At 55.4% G+C, this 16,392-nt stretch overlaps 1 protein-coding gene across 3 annotated transcripts in view; it reads left to right on the top strand.

The window, feature by feature from the left end:
* The first annotated feature begins 7,321 nt into the window (after window positions 1-7,321).
* GPRC5C (G protein-coupled receptor class C group 5 member C) overlaps window positions 7,322-16,392 on the top strand; it is a 17,267-nt gene continuing 8,196 nt past the window's right edge. For 2 of the 3 annotated variants that reach the window (XM_049637722.1, XM_049637723.1), the window contains exons 1-2: window positions 7,462-7,818; window positions 13,464-14,546. In XM_049637722.1, coding sequence (XP_049493679.1) covers window positions 7,551-7,818; window positions 13,464-14,546 — 1,351 coding nt within the window. In that variant the 5' untranslated portion in view covers window positions 7,462-7,550. Of the gene's footprint in view, window positions 7,438-7,461; window positions 7,819-13,463; window positions 14,547-16,392 lie in introns of those variants that run through there. The other variant, XM_049637724.1, reaches the window with a different exon arrangement.

The following is a 16,392-nucleotide window of genomic DNA, read 5'->3' on the forward strand; positions in this document are numbered from 1 at the left end:
TACTGTTTTCCAGAGTGGCTGCACCAGCTTGCATTCCCACAGAAATCTGCTTTTTAAACGAACAGTGCAACACAAGGTTGGAGAAAGTCTAAGAACCAGCCTCACCACTGTTTTTGTAAGATGCTCTCTCCCTACGCGATCGGGGAGTGGAGGGAGATGAGCCTGGGGCCAGAGCGTCCCAAATCATGGGCATTCCAGCCAAGGGCTCTCTCGGATGTGTGGTTTAGCATAATCTTTACAGCAATCCCACGGGGCAGGGATGACCACCCCATGTCACAGGTGAGCAAGTTCTGTGCTCTCTGGACAACTCTGCGGCTCTTTCTAGTTCTGAAAGTACAGTTTCATGACAGGAGGTCAAATGCCACACATAAGCCTTCTGTCCCTCACCACGTGACCTTGGGTGGGTTGTGTTCCTATCCTGGCCTCCAGTTTCCACACGAGGATAATAAAGCCGGCCCCATCATCTCCGGGGGCTTCTACAGGGGCTATCGAGACACAGGTTAATCACAGGGGGCTTAACTTTGTTGTAACTGGGTTTGATTATGACTCTAACCTTATGTCACCCAAACTCACACTTCATACTTTATTGCTTACATTGCAGAATCAAATCCTGCAGTGTTGATTTTAAAAGAAAAGAAAAAAGGAAGGAAACAGGCTCTCGGAGGGATTCCACGACTGGCTTTCATCGGGAGGGACTGTGTCCGAAAGCCCGAGCAGGGGTTAATGCGGCAGGGTGGGTATGAGGCCGATTGTAAAAGTGAACAAGCAGGGCCACGGTCTGGATGACTGATAGCGAAAACGCAGGCCGTTGCATCAGCGGGCTGGAGTACGGCGGTTTACGGCCAGGTCCCACTTTAGCACAACCACAGCTGCTATTAAGACCCTCAAATGCATCATCAGTGGTTCTGAACTTGGCATAATGACCGAACTCTGCCTTATCATCAGAGGGGAGGAGAAGAACAGTGTGGAAACCAAAGGGGCTGAAATTTCAGCTGCTGCCAGGCGGCCCAGAGCCCCATCACACTCCCAGAATAGCCGGGCTGGGTTCCCGGCAGCCTCCGGCCGCACCGCAGCGGGGCTTCCGGCAAGGGAGACAGAGTCAAGGCCCCAGCAGCGCCGGGGGGATCAGCGGGGACTGGACGCTGCCCAGAAGCCAGCTTGGCTGGAGCGCCCGCCATCCGTGGTGAGTGTGGCGTGTGTGACTCTCCTGTGGCACCCTGGCCTTCTCCCTCACCTCCGGGTCCTGGCTGAGTTCGAGAGTCAGGGTGCCCTCAAATCCCAGGCGGGTGGGGGGGGGTGGGGATCGGCAGGGGTTTGTGGGCTGCGACTGGGTCTTTTGAATGCCATTGAATGAATTGTGTTGGTGGCTGGCGGGGGCTGGTGAAGGGCTGAGTGGCTCCGAAGGCAGGCTGCCCTGTGTGCAGAGGGGATGTGAGTGACTGTAGGGGCCAGCAGCCACCCGGAGAACAGGGTTGGAGAAGGAAGAAAGGCCTCGAGAGGGAGACACATGGCCCTGCCATAGGCCAGGCAACTGCTCAGCACAGCATTGCCATGAGGCTGGCTTCTGAAGCGAAGGGACTGTCCCGAGAAGAAAGGGTAGCTGAGAAGAGGCTGGCTGTGCACTCGATGCCAGGTGCTCTGTGGCCAGTGTCCTTCTCCTGTGCAGGCCTGTCCAGATCCTTCACCTACTTATTCCCTCCCAAAGATTTATTGAAGCCCTACTATGGGCAAGGCACCAAGGGAACAGAGATGGGTCAGATACCCATCTTTCCTTCAAAGAGCTTCTACCTGTAAGATGCGTTCATTACTAAGGCAGAAGAGGAAAGAGCCGTATGAGAGGTGACAAAGGCTCTCTGCAGCATGGCCCGGAGATGGGCAATCCAGTGGCATTCCAACAAATGGGTTTTAATCCAGGGCTTGGCCTCAGTCTTTAAATCTGTAAAATGGAGGTAATGATATCGGCTCTATTGAACTCATCAAGCTGTAAGGATCAAATATATAGAGAAGACACTTAAAAGTGTTCTACAGGAGCAAGCCATTATGAGTACTGCGATATCAGACCACCTAGCTTTTCTCTGAACTTCCTGGCCTGGATTTCTGGCCCAGAGGGAGGCAGGGATCTGAGTACATGGTTCACAACAGCTGCAAGGCCAAGGCTAAACCCTGAACCTGACCTCTCTCTTCAAGAAGGCAGCCTCACTGAGTTGCTGGCCAGTCAATCCAATATTCTGCTGATATTTACTGCCTTTTTGAATTGTGTGTATAAAGCACTATCCTGGAGCTTTGAATGAAATCAGAAGCCATTCCCCACCAAGCCTATCGGGGGTTAGAGAGGCAAGATGTTTAGGCAGAAGATATAATGAACAACGCAGAGCAATGCCAGATTAGCAAATTCAAGTTAGATGGGGAGCTCTAGGGGAGCCATGGGGTGGGGTCACCAGCAAAACATTCTGCGAGGAGCACAGGACTTTGAACGGGGACTGGTTCAGAGAGACCCAGAGGGGGCATCCTGGACAGAGAATGGGGGCAGCCTGAGTAAAGCCACAGGAAGACAAGTCCGGAGCTGACTGGACTTGGGAGCTGAACTCTCGGGCCAGAGTGGCCATTTCCTATAGGGGAAAGGAAGGGGATGAGGCTGGTGTCTGGGTTGAGTGCAGGTTGCAGAGGCCTTGAATGCCGAGCGAGCAAGTTTAGTCTTTCACTTCAAGACAGTGGGAACCAGGGAAGGTGTCAGCAGAGTGCCAGGATGAAGGCAGGGAATGTCCCCCAAAGGACAGAGGTTTGCAGGGTGACTGGAGGTGTTGGGGAGTGGTAGGAAAGCTGCAAGTGAGGTCACCAGTTTGGGGCCATTTAGCTGCTACTAGGTGAAGGATATCCTGTCCCTGAAATGTTCTCAGATGTGGGGGGCGGGAGACCCTTCCTGAAGGTAACAGGGAGCTAGATGGGGCACTGCGTATACATTTCTTTTTTGGTTTCGGAAGGGATTGGTGGGCCGAGGGGCCTGAATCCTTGGGCCTTCTGCTTTGACCCTGGTTCCTAGAGTTACTGCCTGTTGACAGCTACTGTCCAGACCTGGGCACTCAGAAAATCCAGATCTCTTCTCCACTGGGAGTTGGTTAGTGGCCACTGAGCCATGGCCAGAGGCAGCGGGGCGGGGGGGGGGGGGGGGGGTTGGCAGAAGCAGATTTGTGGCCAATGTGGATGGGCCTGGCGTCAGGTGACATTCCAGCAGGCTCTGCCCAAAGCCCACTTCCGGGTACAATTCCAGAGGGATCATCCATGGGCAGCCAGTTGTGGTGAATTAGTGTTTAACTTGCCTGCTCCCAGGACCCTGGCTTCCTATTTCTTAAGGTGCTACCTTGGTACCTGGGTCCTTAAAAACAAACAAACAAACAAACAAACAAACAAAAACCCAGGGGGCACCTACTATTTCAGGCACCATTCCTATTAGCCTAAGAGAAAAGGAGACTTAGCCAGACAGAGTAGCCTGGGCAGTAACCAGTTAATATGGAGCCTGGGAGCAAGGAGAAGTCAAACGCACAATCTGTTTATCAGCCAGTTGTGGGGCACCCAGCCGCCTGGCACAAGATTCCAGGTACCTACCTGTCAGGGATCCAAGAGCCCCACCCCCAGCTCAATGAGAAACTGTTCTCGCTTCACTGGGGCCAGGCCACAAGACCAAGGGCACTCAACCCCCAGGGACGGGGAGGTGGAAATGACTGCTGAGAGTGATTCCGCCAGCTGAAGCTGCATCCAGGACTCATGCTACCCATGCAAGCGGGTCTCTCTAGGAAGCACAGCTGAACTCTAGCCTCCCCTGGCCACCCGGTGCCCCAAGCCAGGACATGGAATGTAGGGCATTGCTGGCCCCGGGGCGGGGGTTGGGGGGAGACGGACTTTTCCAGAAGGCACTGGGGCTTGCCTGCTTCCCAAGGCCTCCGGCTCTGGGCAGGGAAGGTGCACACTGTTTGCAAGGCCCCTGCTGTGAGGGGAAGGTCTGCAGGGAACCACCCTCCAGGGGCTGCATCTCAACTCTTGCTGCTACTGTCCTGACCTTGAAACAATGGAGCCACCACCACGTGACAGACTCTGGGCCAGACGCTAGGGACCCCAGATGAGTGAGACATGCCTCCCTCTTGTGAAAGGCACAGTCTAGTGGGGGGGGGGGGGGGGCGGACAACGGTTAACAAGCTTGATGAAGGTACACTAGGGTCATGATACATCAACGATGCATGATGGGCTGTGCGTAAAGGGGCAAGGCCCAGGGTTCTTTCTGGGGAAGGTGAGGAAAGCTTCACAGAGGGAGCCTGGAGCTGAGCTTTGAGGCAGAGTTGATTTTGTAAAAATTTTGGTCACAGGAAGGACAGGATGTTGGAGGAAGAAGGAAAAGCAGAGGTGAAGGCCCAGAGCATAAGGTTATTCTGATAACCGTAAAACAGAATTGAAAGGTCAGAGATGCAGGTTCTAGAAGAGTTTGGGCCCTTTTAGCTGACAGGACTAAGGTTCAGAGGGGGTGCATCAGGAAAGGAGAAGCTGACCTCTGGACACCTGTGAGAGGCAGGCTGTGCGAGGAACATTCTAGATTGGGCTTCATCTGGATGTTACAGAGAGATGTGGGGGAGGGGTTATCATGCCCATGGAGAGGAAAGTGCAGGCAGGGTGCCAGAGAGATATGGTGACTTGCCCAGGTCACACAGCTGGCAGGTGGCAAAGCTGCTTCTGACCCCCGGGCCTTGTCAGTCCCTCAGACAATTGCAGCCATGGATAAAAGTGGTTCTGATGGCCCAGCACGAACTCAAGCACTGTATTAGGGGAGGCGGGGAGCTAGACACTCCCCCACAATCCATCAATCCCGGATCTCTTTGAACAGCGGGCGGGCAGTATCCACCAGGGATGGCTTCCCAAAGTGTTATTTTTTGGTGAAAACCGGGAGTTCATAAAGGCTTAGATGCCTGTGGGTCATTAAACTGGGTGAAGGGCATATGGAGGGTGGGGTGCAAGGGACCCTGTACCTGGAGTCTTGGAAAGCAAAACTTCCCTTCTAGCCAATGCTGGCTGGTCCTGTCCGGAAGCACCCACCCCCGACCACGTGACTCACGGGGCGGACAGTGACGGCGGTGGGGGCGGTAATCAAGATCTTGGCCTCCCATCTAGCCACCCCACATCCAGCTAGGCCCTGCTCAAGGGACTCAAGCTGGGGGCCCCAGGGATCCTAGAGGCTGAAAGGGCCAGGTCATCTGCCCCAAGGGCCTTGCCTTGTTTTGAAGGCAGATCCTGTTCCAGAGTGAGATGGGGTGAAAAGGGACCCAGCAAACCGCTTTCAGAAAACTGCGCTACATTTCCACGGCTATCCACTGCTCAAGGCTGGCAGGCCTCTTCCCAAACTCCCATCGGGTGGCCAGGCACCCCATACCCCAACCTTACCCCTGCCTGGGCAGGGAATGAGGTGGGGGTAGACTTGCCTCTTGGGAGATGCCTCTGTCCCGGAAGGAGTTCCAGAAGCTTGAAAGCAAACTGTGATGTTGGGTTGGATCCACAGCTCACCGGCTTCCAGCCCATTTCCCCAACCCCGCCCCCCGACTCGCGCTCAGAATTGGCTTTTCTTCACATATGCTAATGAGCAACCCTCCCAGCAAACTGATTTGGGCATTAGCTGTCCTGTTAATGAAAGCTACTGGTCAGAGGCCAGAAGAACTTGCTGGGTCACTCTGGGCTCGCCCTCAGACACTGGAGGGTCGGGGAGACGTGGGGCAGGGGTGGAGTCACGGGAGGGAGACACGGAGTAGGGTACAACTTTGCAGCCGAACGCGCTCTTCCTCTTAATATTTAAAAGGAACGGAAACAATTCAGTGATCACCACACTCCCCAGACCTGCAAGCGAGGGCAAGGCACAGGGACGGAGGCAGGTTCTAGAAAACCAGGGCCCCACCGCCGGCCCCGGCCGCTAAGCAAACATTCCCTCCTGGAGTCAGAAAAGCCGGTGCGCGAGGGGAGGGGCAGGCCTGAGGTTTATCGCTCGGGCAGCTCCCGGTGATTCATGGAGTTTGACTCCTGCTGGTCGTAGATTGAGGCACCCAAACAGCCCCGGAGGTACCCCCTCACCTTTCCCCGCGCCCTCCCCCCCCGCCCCCCACCTGGCCACCGCCGGACACCCGCTGCCTCCCCTCCCCCCGCTACCCCTCCTCCCGGGCGCTCCAGGCTGTGCAAACACACCCCGCCGCCCGCCCCGCCACCGGCTGGCTCCGACCGCGCGCTGCTGGCGATCCCCCAGGCAACTCGGCGTCACGAGAACAGCACCCCGGAGACCCGGCGCCCTGCCCTCCCTCCGCGTCCCCTGGGCCCTAGCCAGGCCCAACAACCTCTCCCTTCCCGGTGCGCCGCGGCCCCTCCGGGCCTTCCGTGCCGGCTAACTAGGCCCCTCTGGGCGCCCGCGGAGCCCGCAGCCCCAGGGGAAGGCGGCCGGAAAATCTCCTCTTGTTTACTGGGCCAGAGACGTCCCAGACTGGCTTCGCTTCCCCATTTCTGTAGTTCCCTTTCTGCTGATTCCTGGGGCCGGAGGGGAAAGGGTGGCAACCCGCCGATCCACCCCGAGGCAGGGAGTGGGGGGTGGGGCGCGGAGAGGGGCGGAGGGTATTTGAACTCGTGGAAAAGTCCCGAGGGGTGGACTCGGAGTCAGGGCCGATGCGTCCCGGAGCGCAGGGACCGCGGGGGCCGGGTTAAACACTGTACCTCGGGGAACACGACCGTGAAGGCTAATTAGGACAAGTCGGAACAGGGAACGGGGACGCGGGGAGGGGAGCGCGCGCTCAGAGTTGGACTGAGTCTGGGGCGATCGCAGGAAATCCAGGCGCAGGGGAGTCGGGCCCAGGGCGACGTTTGCTCACTGTCCCGGGTGGACCTGGGCCCGGCCCACGCAGCAGGGACGCTCGCGGTTGGCCCTCCCACGCACCTTTGGTGACCCCGGGGCCGGGGAAGGGCCGCGCGTGGAGGAGGCGGACAGTGGGTGTGTGGTGTGTCCACGTGTTCAAGCTCGGGGAGGGGAGGGGGCGCAGAAGGCGTGACAAAGACGGACTTTGTGTCTGAGTGTGCGCCTCGCTCCAGCCATGAGCAGCGCGCTGTGCCCGGCGCGTGTGCCTCTCGGGCGAGCCAGGACGAAGGTGACGGAGGCTAGGTGAGACGCACCGAGGTGGCCCCCGCTCCTGTCCGTGTGTGCGCGCTGGGACATGCGGGGCGGGAGAGCCCGCCTGCGAGGTGTGCTGGGCTGCCCCCCCAAACCGCTTTCCGGAGGGAGAGGCGAGCCCGGAAAGTGAGTGCGCGTGAGTGCGCGCGCCCGGGGGCGGGGGCGTGGCAGTAAACAGCAACAACACTCACTCCAGCTCCGCCAGAAACTCGGTGCTCCCTCCTCGGCCGGAAAGTGCGCCTCGCCGGAGCCTGGAGGTGAGTCGGCTGGGGGAGGGCCGGACGGGCTTTGTTGCTGTGCAAACGGATTGCACATACCTGGAGCGCTGCGGCCGCCCGATAAGCGCTTGAATGGAGGTGATGTCACGGTGATGCCGGCGCCAGCCCACCCTCGCCCGGAGAAAGGAGCCGAGTGCGGGGAGAGGCCAGCGCTAGAAGGAGAGACCGAGCGCGGCCAGCTCAGCCCAGGTCCCGGGGAGAGGCAGGCCCTGAGCCCCGAGCCCCGAGCCCCCCGCCCGGGCCCCGCCACCCCAGGCCAGGACTGCGCCTGGCTCCGCGCCCCACGCCGAGTCCCTCTCCCCCCGCCCGCGCCCGGCTTGGCGCCGGAGGTGGCAGAGTCGGGCGGGCGGTGCGTCCCAGGTAAGGACTCCTGCCTTCCCGCTCCGCCCTCCCCTCCGCCGCCTGGGTCGGGCTGGCTGGCGGTGGGTGCGGGCAGAAGCCCGAGGGCGGAGGACCGGGGGCGGAGGACTGCGCCAACTCCGCTCGGTCGCAGAAACTTTCCAAACCGGAGCCGGCTGGGGGACGGGGGTGGGGGGAAGCCCGGCGCTGTCCCGAACCCCACAATCGGTGCCCCCTCCACTCCGGCCGCCTCTCTGCGTGAGTCCACCGTCAGCAGTGACTTATGGGCCGGCGCCCTCTCCGGTGCCCGTGGATGGGGAGGGCAGGCTTCTGTGGCCGGAGGGAATCGGTGAGAGAGGCTGGGTCCCTGCTCATTCTGTTCCGAAGGCCGGGGGAGCGCCGGTGTAGACCCCAGGAAGCGGGGAGGGAAATTCTCCGAATCTTCCTGTAGGAAGTTTGCAATCAGACCATCAAAGAGCCTCTACTTCTGGCAGCTTGGCTTCTAGATCCCTGCTCCACTCCCCACCCCCATGGCTTTTCCAGGGCCTTTTGCGGCCGCAGGGGCGTTGGGTAGCGCCCCTCCATCCACCCGCCAGCAGTTATACACCCCGGAGAAGCCAGTCATCTCAAAGGTCGCGATCTTGATCCTAAAGCACAGGGACCAGAATGTGTCACAATAGGGTTTTGTGCTTCTGGAGGTCCCCACCTTGTGTTTTTCTTTGTTGGGGGGGGGGGGGGGGAATGTTGGGAAGTAGGGCACATTCCAGAGTGGCATTCCAGAGCAGACCTTTGGATTGAACACTTCCACGTTTCAGAATACTCAGGAAATTTTGGCCCAAAGGCCCACTTGATGTGGAGTCAAGGATGAGATTCCCAGAAGCCCCTCCCTCCCCAACCTGGAGACCCCTGGACCTGAGTAAGATGATATGGCCTAAGTACCTAAGTACCGGACTCCAGAAAGGGGGGGAGGGGAGGGGGGAGAAGGGAAGGAGGTGGGAGCACTGTAGGTAGGTCCTAGCGTTTCTCCTGCTGGTCTTCTCAGTGCTGGCAGATGGGGAGGGGGAGGTAGGAGGATGTTCTGTAGTATCCCTGGGTGAGCTTAGGTGCCTTTGAGGGGGCTATCAAAGGTCATGGCATCCTTAAATGTAACCACTGGCTGTGTGTCTTTATCTTACTCTGTATCCTTGAGCCTAAGAGATTCAGACCGGGGCAGTGAGAAGCCCATGGTGCCCTCTTCAGGATGGTCTCCCAGGCCCTAGGTGTTCTCAGATTCTGATGTGAATGGTAGGGGGTGAGGAAGGGGTTGTTCCAGAAAGGTGAGAGGGCCTGACCGCCTCTGATCAAGCCAGTCAGGGCCAGCTGGGCCCCTGAACCCACCGGTGCCTTGGAGGCCTCTCTGCTTCCCCCTGGAGAGGGAAAGAGGGAGGAAGGGGATTCTGGAACTGGATTGGGCTGACTCAGACCAGAGCTGGGGGCTGAGTAGCTCAGCTGGGGAAAGGCCGATTTCAGAGGTGATTAAAAATATTTGTATGACTGATTCCAGGGAGGTGAAGCAAAAGGGCTCCTTTGTCCAGAAAATAATCTGAGACTGGGCTATGCCGCAGCGGTGGTGTAGGAGAAATTCATGGGGCAGAAAGAAGTCTCCCTCCCCTTCCCGTCCTTGGTCCCACTGAGAATCCTGAAGCAAGGAGATGTGACTCCAGAATGAAGAAGGCAGGGGAGAAATGGGCACCGAGTCTGTTCAGCGAATGTTTTTTAAATGCCTCCTGTGTTCAAGGCACAGCGCCAGGTGTTGCAAGGATGCTAAGATAAACAGGTCTTGTCCAGTGCCCTCCCAAACCTTCCAGCCTCGGAGGGGAGACATACACACAGAATTTTAACCATCAAGGCTCAGAAGACAGCCGGGAAGTGCAGGGCTTAGGGACCCGGCGGAGGGAGAGTATCTAGGCAGAGCTGGGTCCATTTCTAAAAAGTCCTTCCCCCTTCTCCACCATCTAAAAGATGGCATGGGTTGACTGGCTGAATCTGCACTCCTGGAGGTCAAAGGACCAGTGCTGAACTCTTTTGAGCTTCCTGCTCTAAATCTGCTGGCTTCCAGGGATTGCTGTCCTAGGCCTGAGTTGCTGTATTCCTATGTCTACCCTCACCCTTGAATTTCCAGGGGAATCAGAGAAATGGATTGTATCAGGGTGGGAATGGTTTGTTTCATCTGGAGCTGGTAAGTTTCAGGGCACCTGGGCAGTTTGGTCCCTGAATCGGGAGGAGGAGAGGAAACAAGTTCCTGTTTCCTTCTTTGGAAGTTCCCACACTGGCAGTGCTGAGAAGCTTAGGAGGCTGCTGGATGCCATCAGGGTAAAGGCATGTACTCCAAAGCAAGATGGACCCAGAAGAATAAGTGACAGAGGGGTTGCAGAGCTAAATGGGACCGGGCTTGGGGTTTTTTTTGTAATGATATGGCTGTTATGAGATATGAACTTGTAGCGAATTGGTATCCTTTCCCCTCACCTCCAACCAGTCCTTAGATGTTATTTTGGAAACGATCTCCCAGACCTGTCCATTATGGCCTTGTTACCTTTGGCCAGGGGTGAAGGTGCCCTCAACAAATCGATTGCCTGTGCTTTTTGCCAGGTTGAAATTGTAAAGCACAGCCCTGGTTATGCCGCCTTGGTGCAAAAAACCAACCTTCCGTGGCTCCTCATTGCCTTCAGAAAAATGCCCCAAACTCCTTCCCTGTAGCATTTCTAGTCTGTCGCTAGCCACCTGCAGTCTCCCTTTACAAACTCAGTTCATACTTGAAATTGATTAAATACTGAATAAAACACTGTTGAAAGATCTTCTCCATTCTGTCTTTTCTGACCCCTCAGCGCAAGGCTTCCTCCTCTGTGTCTTGTGGCACCTTCTTCTCCCCAGAGGCAAATTCTGTTGTGGGGCACTTATTTTCTCATACCTTATCTCTCCTACTGGATTTTAAAAACCATCAAGTCAGGGACTGTATTTGTTCATCTTTGTAGTTTCCAGAGCTTGGGCTTTGTTCTCCTTCCCTCCCCTGGCCCCTCCCCCCTCAGATGCACAGTAAATATTTTCTGATTTAGAATAATCACCTGTTCTAAATGGGGACCCAGCACAAGGTGGTGGAGGGGGGAGAAGTGCTTGAAGATGTGCAAATACCTGGGGGCCAAATCGGAGTGGCTTTTCTCAGGGCTCACTTCCACATCTCCAACTTGACCACAAGTTCTGGCTGCTTTGCTGTGAGCCCCAAACGCCCAAGATGGGGTTAAATGCTTAGGAACCCATAGCATGTAATCTGCAAATTATATCCCCTGGAGTGGTTCAATGTTCCTCCTTACCCATGAATCCTCTGCTCTTTCTTTCCGGCACTTGTAAATATGGTTTATGCGTTATTGATTTACGATTACACAAAGTCTCCTACAAAAGCTTATTTAAATGTCGATGCAGGGGAAGGCACGGTGCTTTTGCACTACAAGTTAAGAGAAACTGAGCTCTGTGACCATGCAGTTTTTTAGGAACGCAGTAAAGATGTTAGTTTATGAAGAGTTAACGATAGGTCGTATCTGGGGGAAGGAAATAGCAAGCTTAACTGAAAAATGAAGTAGCTCAGAAGGTCGAGATATCGACGGTATTTTCAAGGGGCTTGTAGGATATGTATTAAAGGACTTTGAAAATTGATGCACTTTTCTTATGTCAATTTCACTTTATCCATGAGTTTCTATTTTCCCTGATCCAGTAACAATACTCTTCCACTTCTCAATTATGGAGAGACGACGTTTCTACTGACTGGGATACAGGACTTTTGTTCACCTGTTAGAAATTGGGTAACGGGGTGGGGGGGGCACCTGGGTGCTCAGTTGGTTAAGCATCTGACTGTTGGTTTTGGCTCGGGTCCTGGTCTCATGGTTTGTGGGATCGAACCCCACGTCGGACTCTGCTGACAGTGCACAGCCGGCTTGGATATTCTCTCTCCCGCTCTCTCTGACCCTTCACTGCTTGCTCGCTCACCCGCTCGCTCTCTCTCAAAATAAATAAATAAATAAATAAATAAAAGAGAGATCAGGTTAACCAGGGATGGTGAAAACATACGGGGGTAGGTATCACCACCCCCAAAGGAGGAAGAAAGGAAGTGGGAAGAGGAGGATCATGCCATTCCCCCACGAGCCACTAGCGGTCATTATCAGCCCAGGAAAGCTTGGTTGCTGTCTTTCTGGAGGGTTCTATAGGACCCCAGAAGTGAGAGAGGAAGAGGCAGGGTTACAACTAGTTACTTGAACATAACGGGTGATATGATGTGCAGTACCTACGTTTCACAGTATTTTTGAACTTGGCTTTTTTTTTTTTTAAGTTTATTTATTTTGAGAGAGAGAGAGAGAGAGAGGGAGAGAGAGAATCCCAAGCAGGCTCAGCGGTGTCAGTGTGGAGTCTGATGCGGGGCTCGATCCCACAGACCGCGAGATCATGACCCGAGCTGAAATCAAGAGTCAGAGGCTTAACTGACCGAGCCACCCAGGCCCTTGAACTTGGCTCTTTAGAACATTTAGAACATTTAGATTTAGAACATTAGATTCTCTCTTTAGAACATTTAGAACATTTAGATGTTCTCCAGGTAAATGTAAAGTCTCTCTTTGGACAGCTCACTGATTGGATGTTTCATTTCTCAAGAACCTGACAAGTTCTTGACCTCCACTTCACACAGGGAACATCCAGCTGTTCTTGAGAGCGGGGGTTTCATTTTCTTTGCTGCTTAGCACTTGGTAGAGCCGCTGTTGGGACTGGTGCGATGCGGAGTACGTAGAGTGATCAGTTACCTTCCTGGTATGGATGAAAGATCTCTTTTTTGCCTTCTAGCCACTGCGCCTTAAAGTCTTCCATGATAGATGAGTTCTTGCATTGCCCTTGTCTGGTTCTTGCTTTTAAAATGTTAATGCCTCATAGGAGGATTTTTGCACGAAGTCATTAAGTCCCTAGCTGAGAAATTCGTTTATTTTATCCTTGACTCCAGCAATTGAGCTAGACAAAGAAGTTTGGATTCGGAAGAGGAGAGCTGGCCTGAAAAGTGGGCAGATGAAGGGCAGAAAAGGGAGGTGACAGGGAGGAATCCAAGGGAACTGTCTTCTTCATCTTTTCTGGCCGCAGGCTGCACCCTGTCACGGGTGCTCGTTAAGTACGCGTTGCGTGAATGAGTACGTGGCAGATTGGCCATGGACGTGGGCGTCACAGGGGCAGAGTTGAGGGGCACGGCATCGGGCCTGTTGAACTCTGGGAGTCTCAGGGCAGAGACAAAGTGCTAAATGGGTGGTATGCTTGGTTTTGACTTGCTCACAAACCCTCACACCAGCTACCAGAGCTCAGGGAATATTCGGATGCTGGATAGGCTAAGGGAACAGGGAACCTGAAAATTCAGTGACACTTTTCTCCTTTTCCATGACGAGGGACAGAGATGACAAATGGGCTTCATCTCACTTGCCTCTCTGGTCAGTCGATAGGCCTCCCGGGAGTTCTGTGTCAAGAAGGATTCTGAAGCTCAGGGGACAGTCTCGTCATCAGCTTGCACTGGCTGCCCTGGTTCAGGAGAGGGGAAAGCAAGAGACCCGTGCGTCCGAATCTGGCCGGCCTTGGAGGACTGATTTTACCTTTTCTTGCTCTATCTCTAGGGACCCAGCTGGAGCCTGGCCTGGGAGCCAGGATGGCCATCCCTAAAGCCTTGCTGACATGCCTGGGGCTGCCCCTCTTCCTATGCTCAGGGGCCCAGGCCCAGAATCATGTGCCACCCGGCTGCAGCCCGGACCTCAACCCCCTCTACTACAACCTGTGTGACCGCTCTGGGGCTTGGGGCATTGTCTTGGAGGCAGTGGCTGGGGCGGGCGTTGTTACCACTTTTGTCCTCACCATCATCCTTGTGGCCAGCCTCCCCTTTGTGCAGGACACCAAGAAGCGGAGCCTCCTGGGGACCCAGGTATTCTTTCTGCTGGGGACCCTGGGCCTCTTCTGCCTCGTCTTTGCCTGCGTGGTGAAGCCGGACTTCTCCACCTGTGCCTCTCGCCGGTTCCTCTTTGGAGTTCTGTTCGCCGTCTGCTTCTCCTGCCTGGTGGCTCACGTCTTTGCCCTCAACTTCCTGGCCCGGAAGAACCATGGGCCCCGGGGCTGGGTGATCTTCACCGTGGCCGTGCTGCTGACCCTCGTGGAGGTCATCATCAACACCGAGTGGCTGATTATCACGCTGGTCCGGGGCGGTGGCGAGGGTGGCCCTCCGGGCAACGGCAGCGCTGCCTGGACCACGGCCTCCCCGTGTGCCATCGCCAACGTGGACTTTGTCATGGCGCTCATCTACGTCATGCTGTTGCTGCTGTGCGCCTTCACGGGGGCCTGGCCAGCCCTGTGTGGCCGCTTCAAGCGCTGGCGCAAGCACGGGGTTTTCGTGCTGCTCACCACGGCCACCTCCATCGCCATCTGGGTGGTGTGGATTGTCATGTACACTTACGGCAACAAGCAGCACAACAGTCCCACCTGGGACGATCCCACGCTGGCCATTGCTCTTGCCGCCAATGCCTGGGCCTTTGTCCTCTTCTACATCATCCCTGAAGTCTCCCAGGTGACCAAGGCCAGCCCAGAGCAAAGCTACCAGGGGGACATGTACCCGACCCGGGGCGTAGGCTACGAGACCATCCTGAAGGAGCAGAAAGGCCAGAGCATGTTTGTGGAGAACAAGGCCTTTTCCATGGACGAGCCGGCCTCAGGTAAGTGGAGGAATCCCCTCCCCACCTGCCCGTCTTTCCTTCTGCACTGCTTGTGGCAGGACACGGGGCTGTTTTCCTGGGCAGAATGGAAGTTTCTTGGGTTTATCTGTAATTTCCTGCCTGAAACTCCCTGAATTCCAGATTTGAAAAGTTTGTTTTTTTTTCCTGTACTTTTTTTCATGAATGTATTTTCGCTCTAAAATTTCAAACACCACGGATAAAACTCCCCTCCACCACCCAGCTGTCTTCCCAGTTCTACTCCATTCTTTCCTGTTCCGTCTTTAGAACGATAACCACTGATCGTGTACCTCCGCAGGCCTCAGTTTCCCCACTTGCAAAATGGGGCTGATAATGGTTCCTGTTAAATAGGATTCTTGCGAGGAGTAAATTCATGCATGTGCTCGGCACTAGGAAAGTACTCTAGAAGTATTAGCTATTAGCTGTGTGTATTGCCATTATTTTACTATTGTTAGTACCCTCCCAGGACTTGTTTTTCTCTTAGGTATACATTCATAGTCTTGGTTTCTGTTAAAAGTCTCCCCAGCTAAGATTTTCTTCTTTTTTTTTTTAATCTTTACTTTTGAGAGAGGGAGAGAGAGACAGAGTGTGAGCAGGGGAGGGGCAGAGACAGAGGGAGACACAGAATCTGAAGCAACCTCCAGGCTCTGAGCTGTCAACACAGAGCCTGATGCGGGTCTCGAACTCACGGACCGTGAGATCATGACCTGAGCTGAAGTTGGATGCTCAGCTGACTGAGCCACCCAGATGCCCCTCTTCTTTTTTTTTTTTTAATGTTTATTTATTTTGAGAGAGAGAGAGAGAGAGAGATCCAGCAGGGGAGGGGCCGAGAGAGAACGAGAGAGAAACCCAAGCAGACTCCAAGCTGACATCATCGAGCCGGACGCGGGGCTGGAACTCACAAATCGTGAGATCGTGACCTGCGCCGAAATCAGGAGTCGGACGCTTAACTGCTTGAGCCACCCAGGCACCCCAAGATTCTGTTCATTTTATTAAAAACTCTGTGCCACATACCAGTCTAAGCAGCACCCACTATCCAGCTGGCTTGTCCCCAAGCTCCTGTCACGGCTCTTTGTTAATGGGATGGGGCTGTCCTGTTGGAGCCCAGCACTAGGGGTGCCAGCCAGCCATACAGCCTTGGAGGGGTCGGGCTGAGGGGGTTCTGGAATTGGAAGAGGCAGGGGTGGGTGAGGTTTCTGCAGCCTGTGCCAAGCCCCCTCTGGGAGTAGCTGGAGAAGCAGGCAGTGGGGGTGGGGTGGGGGATGATTCTCTGGGACCCTTGGCCAGTTGAGTTCCCAGTTTCCCAAGGGAAGAGTATTTCTCTGGCATTTGTTAGTCTAGCCGTTACTGAGCACCTACTGTGTGCCACGAGCCGCGCCTTTCCTGATGTGTCCTGTGGCGTGCGGTCTCGCGTGATTTCTTAGCCAGCTGGCTACAGCCCCTTCACCCGACATGACCAGGAACTAGAGGTACAGAGCCCTGACCCCCACGACCAGACTGGGCTGATTAAGATGTTTGGGGGCTTAAGGCTTTAATGCCCGACTGTCAGTCACCAGCTCTGGGGTCTCTGCTAGAGGTGCGAGCCAGAGGCAGGGAAAGCTCTAGAATTAGAACTCCCTACTTCTTTACAAACTGAGATGCCCATAATCTCGATCTGGGGGAAAGGAGTGATCCTTGTCCTGCCTGGCACTTGACCTTTGATCTGCCCACTGGGGTGGCCCTGGGCACAGGTGCACATACCCGAGCAGGACCGATTGAGCGCTTTGCGGGGGAGGGGGATGGGGCAGGGGGCAATTGGTGAGGCGGGGGGGGGGGGGGGGGGGGGGGG

This window comes from Panthera uncia, chromosome E1 (genome assembly GCF_023721935.1).
Source record: "Panthera uncia isolate 11264 chromosome E1, Puncia_PCG_1.0, whole genome shotgun sequence".
NCBI lineage: Eukaryota > Metazoa > Chordata > Mammalia > Carnivora > Felidae > Panthera > Panthera uncia.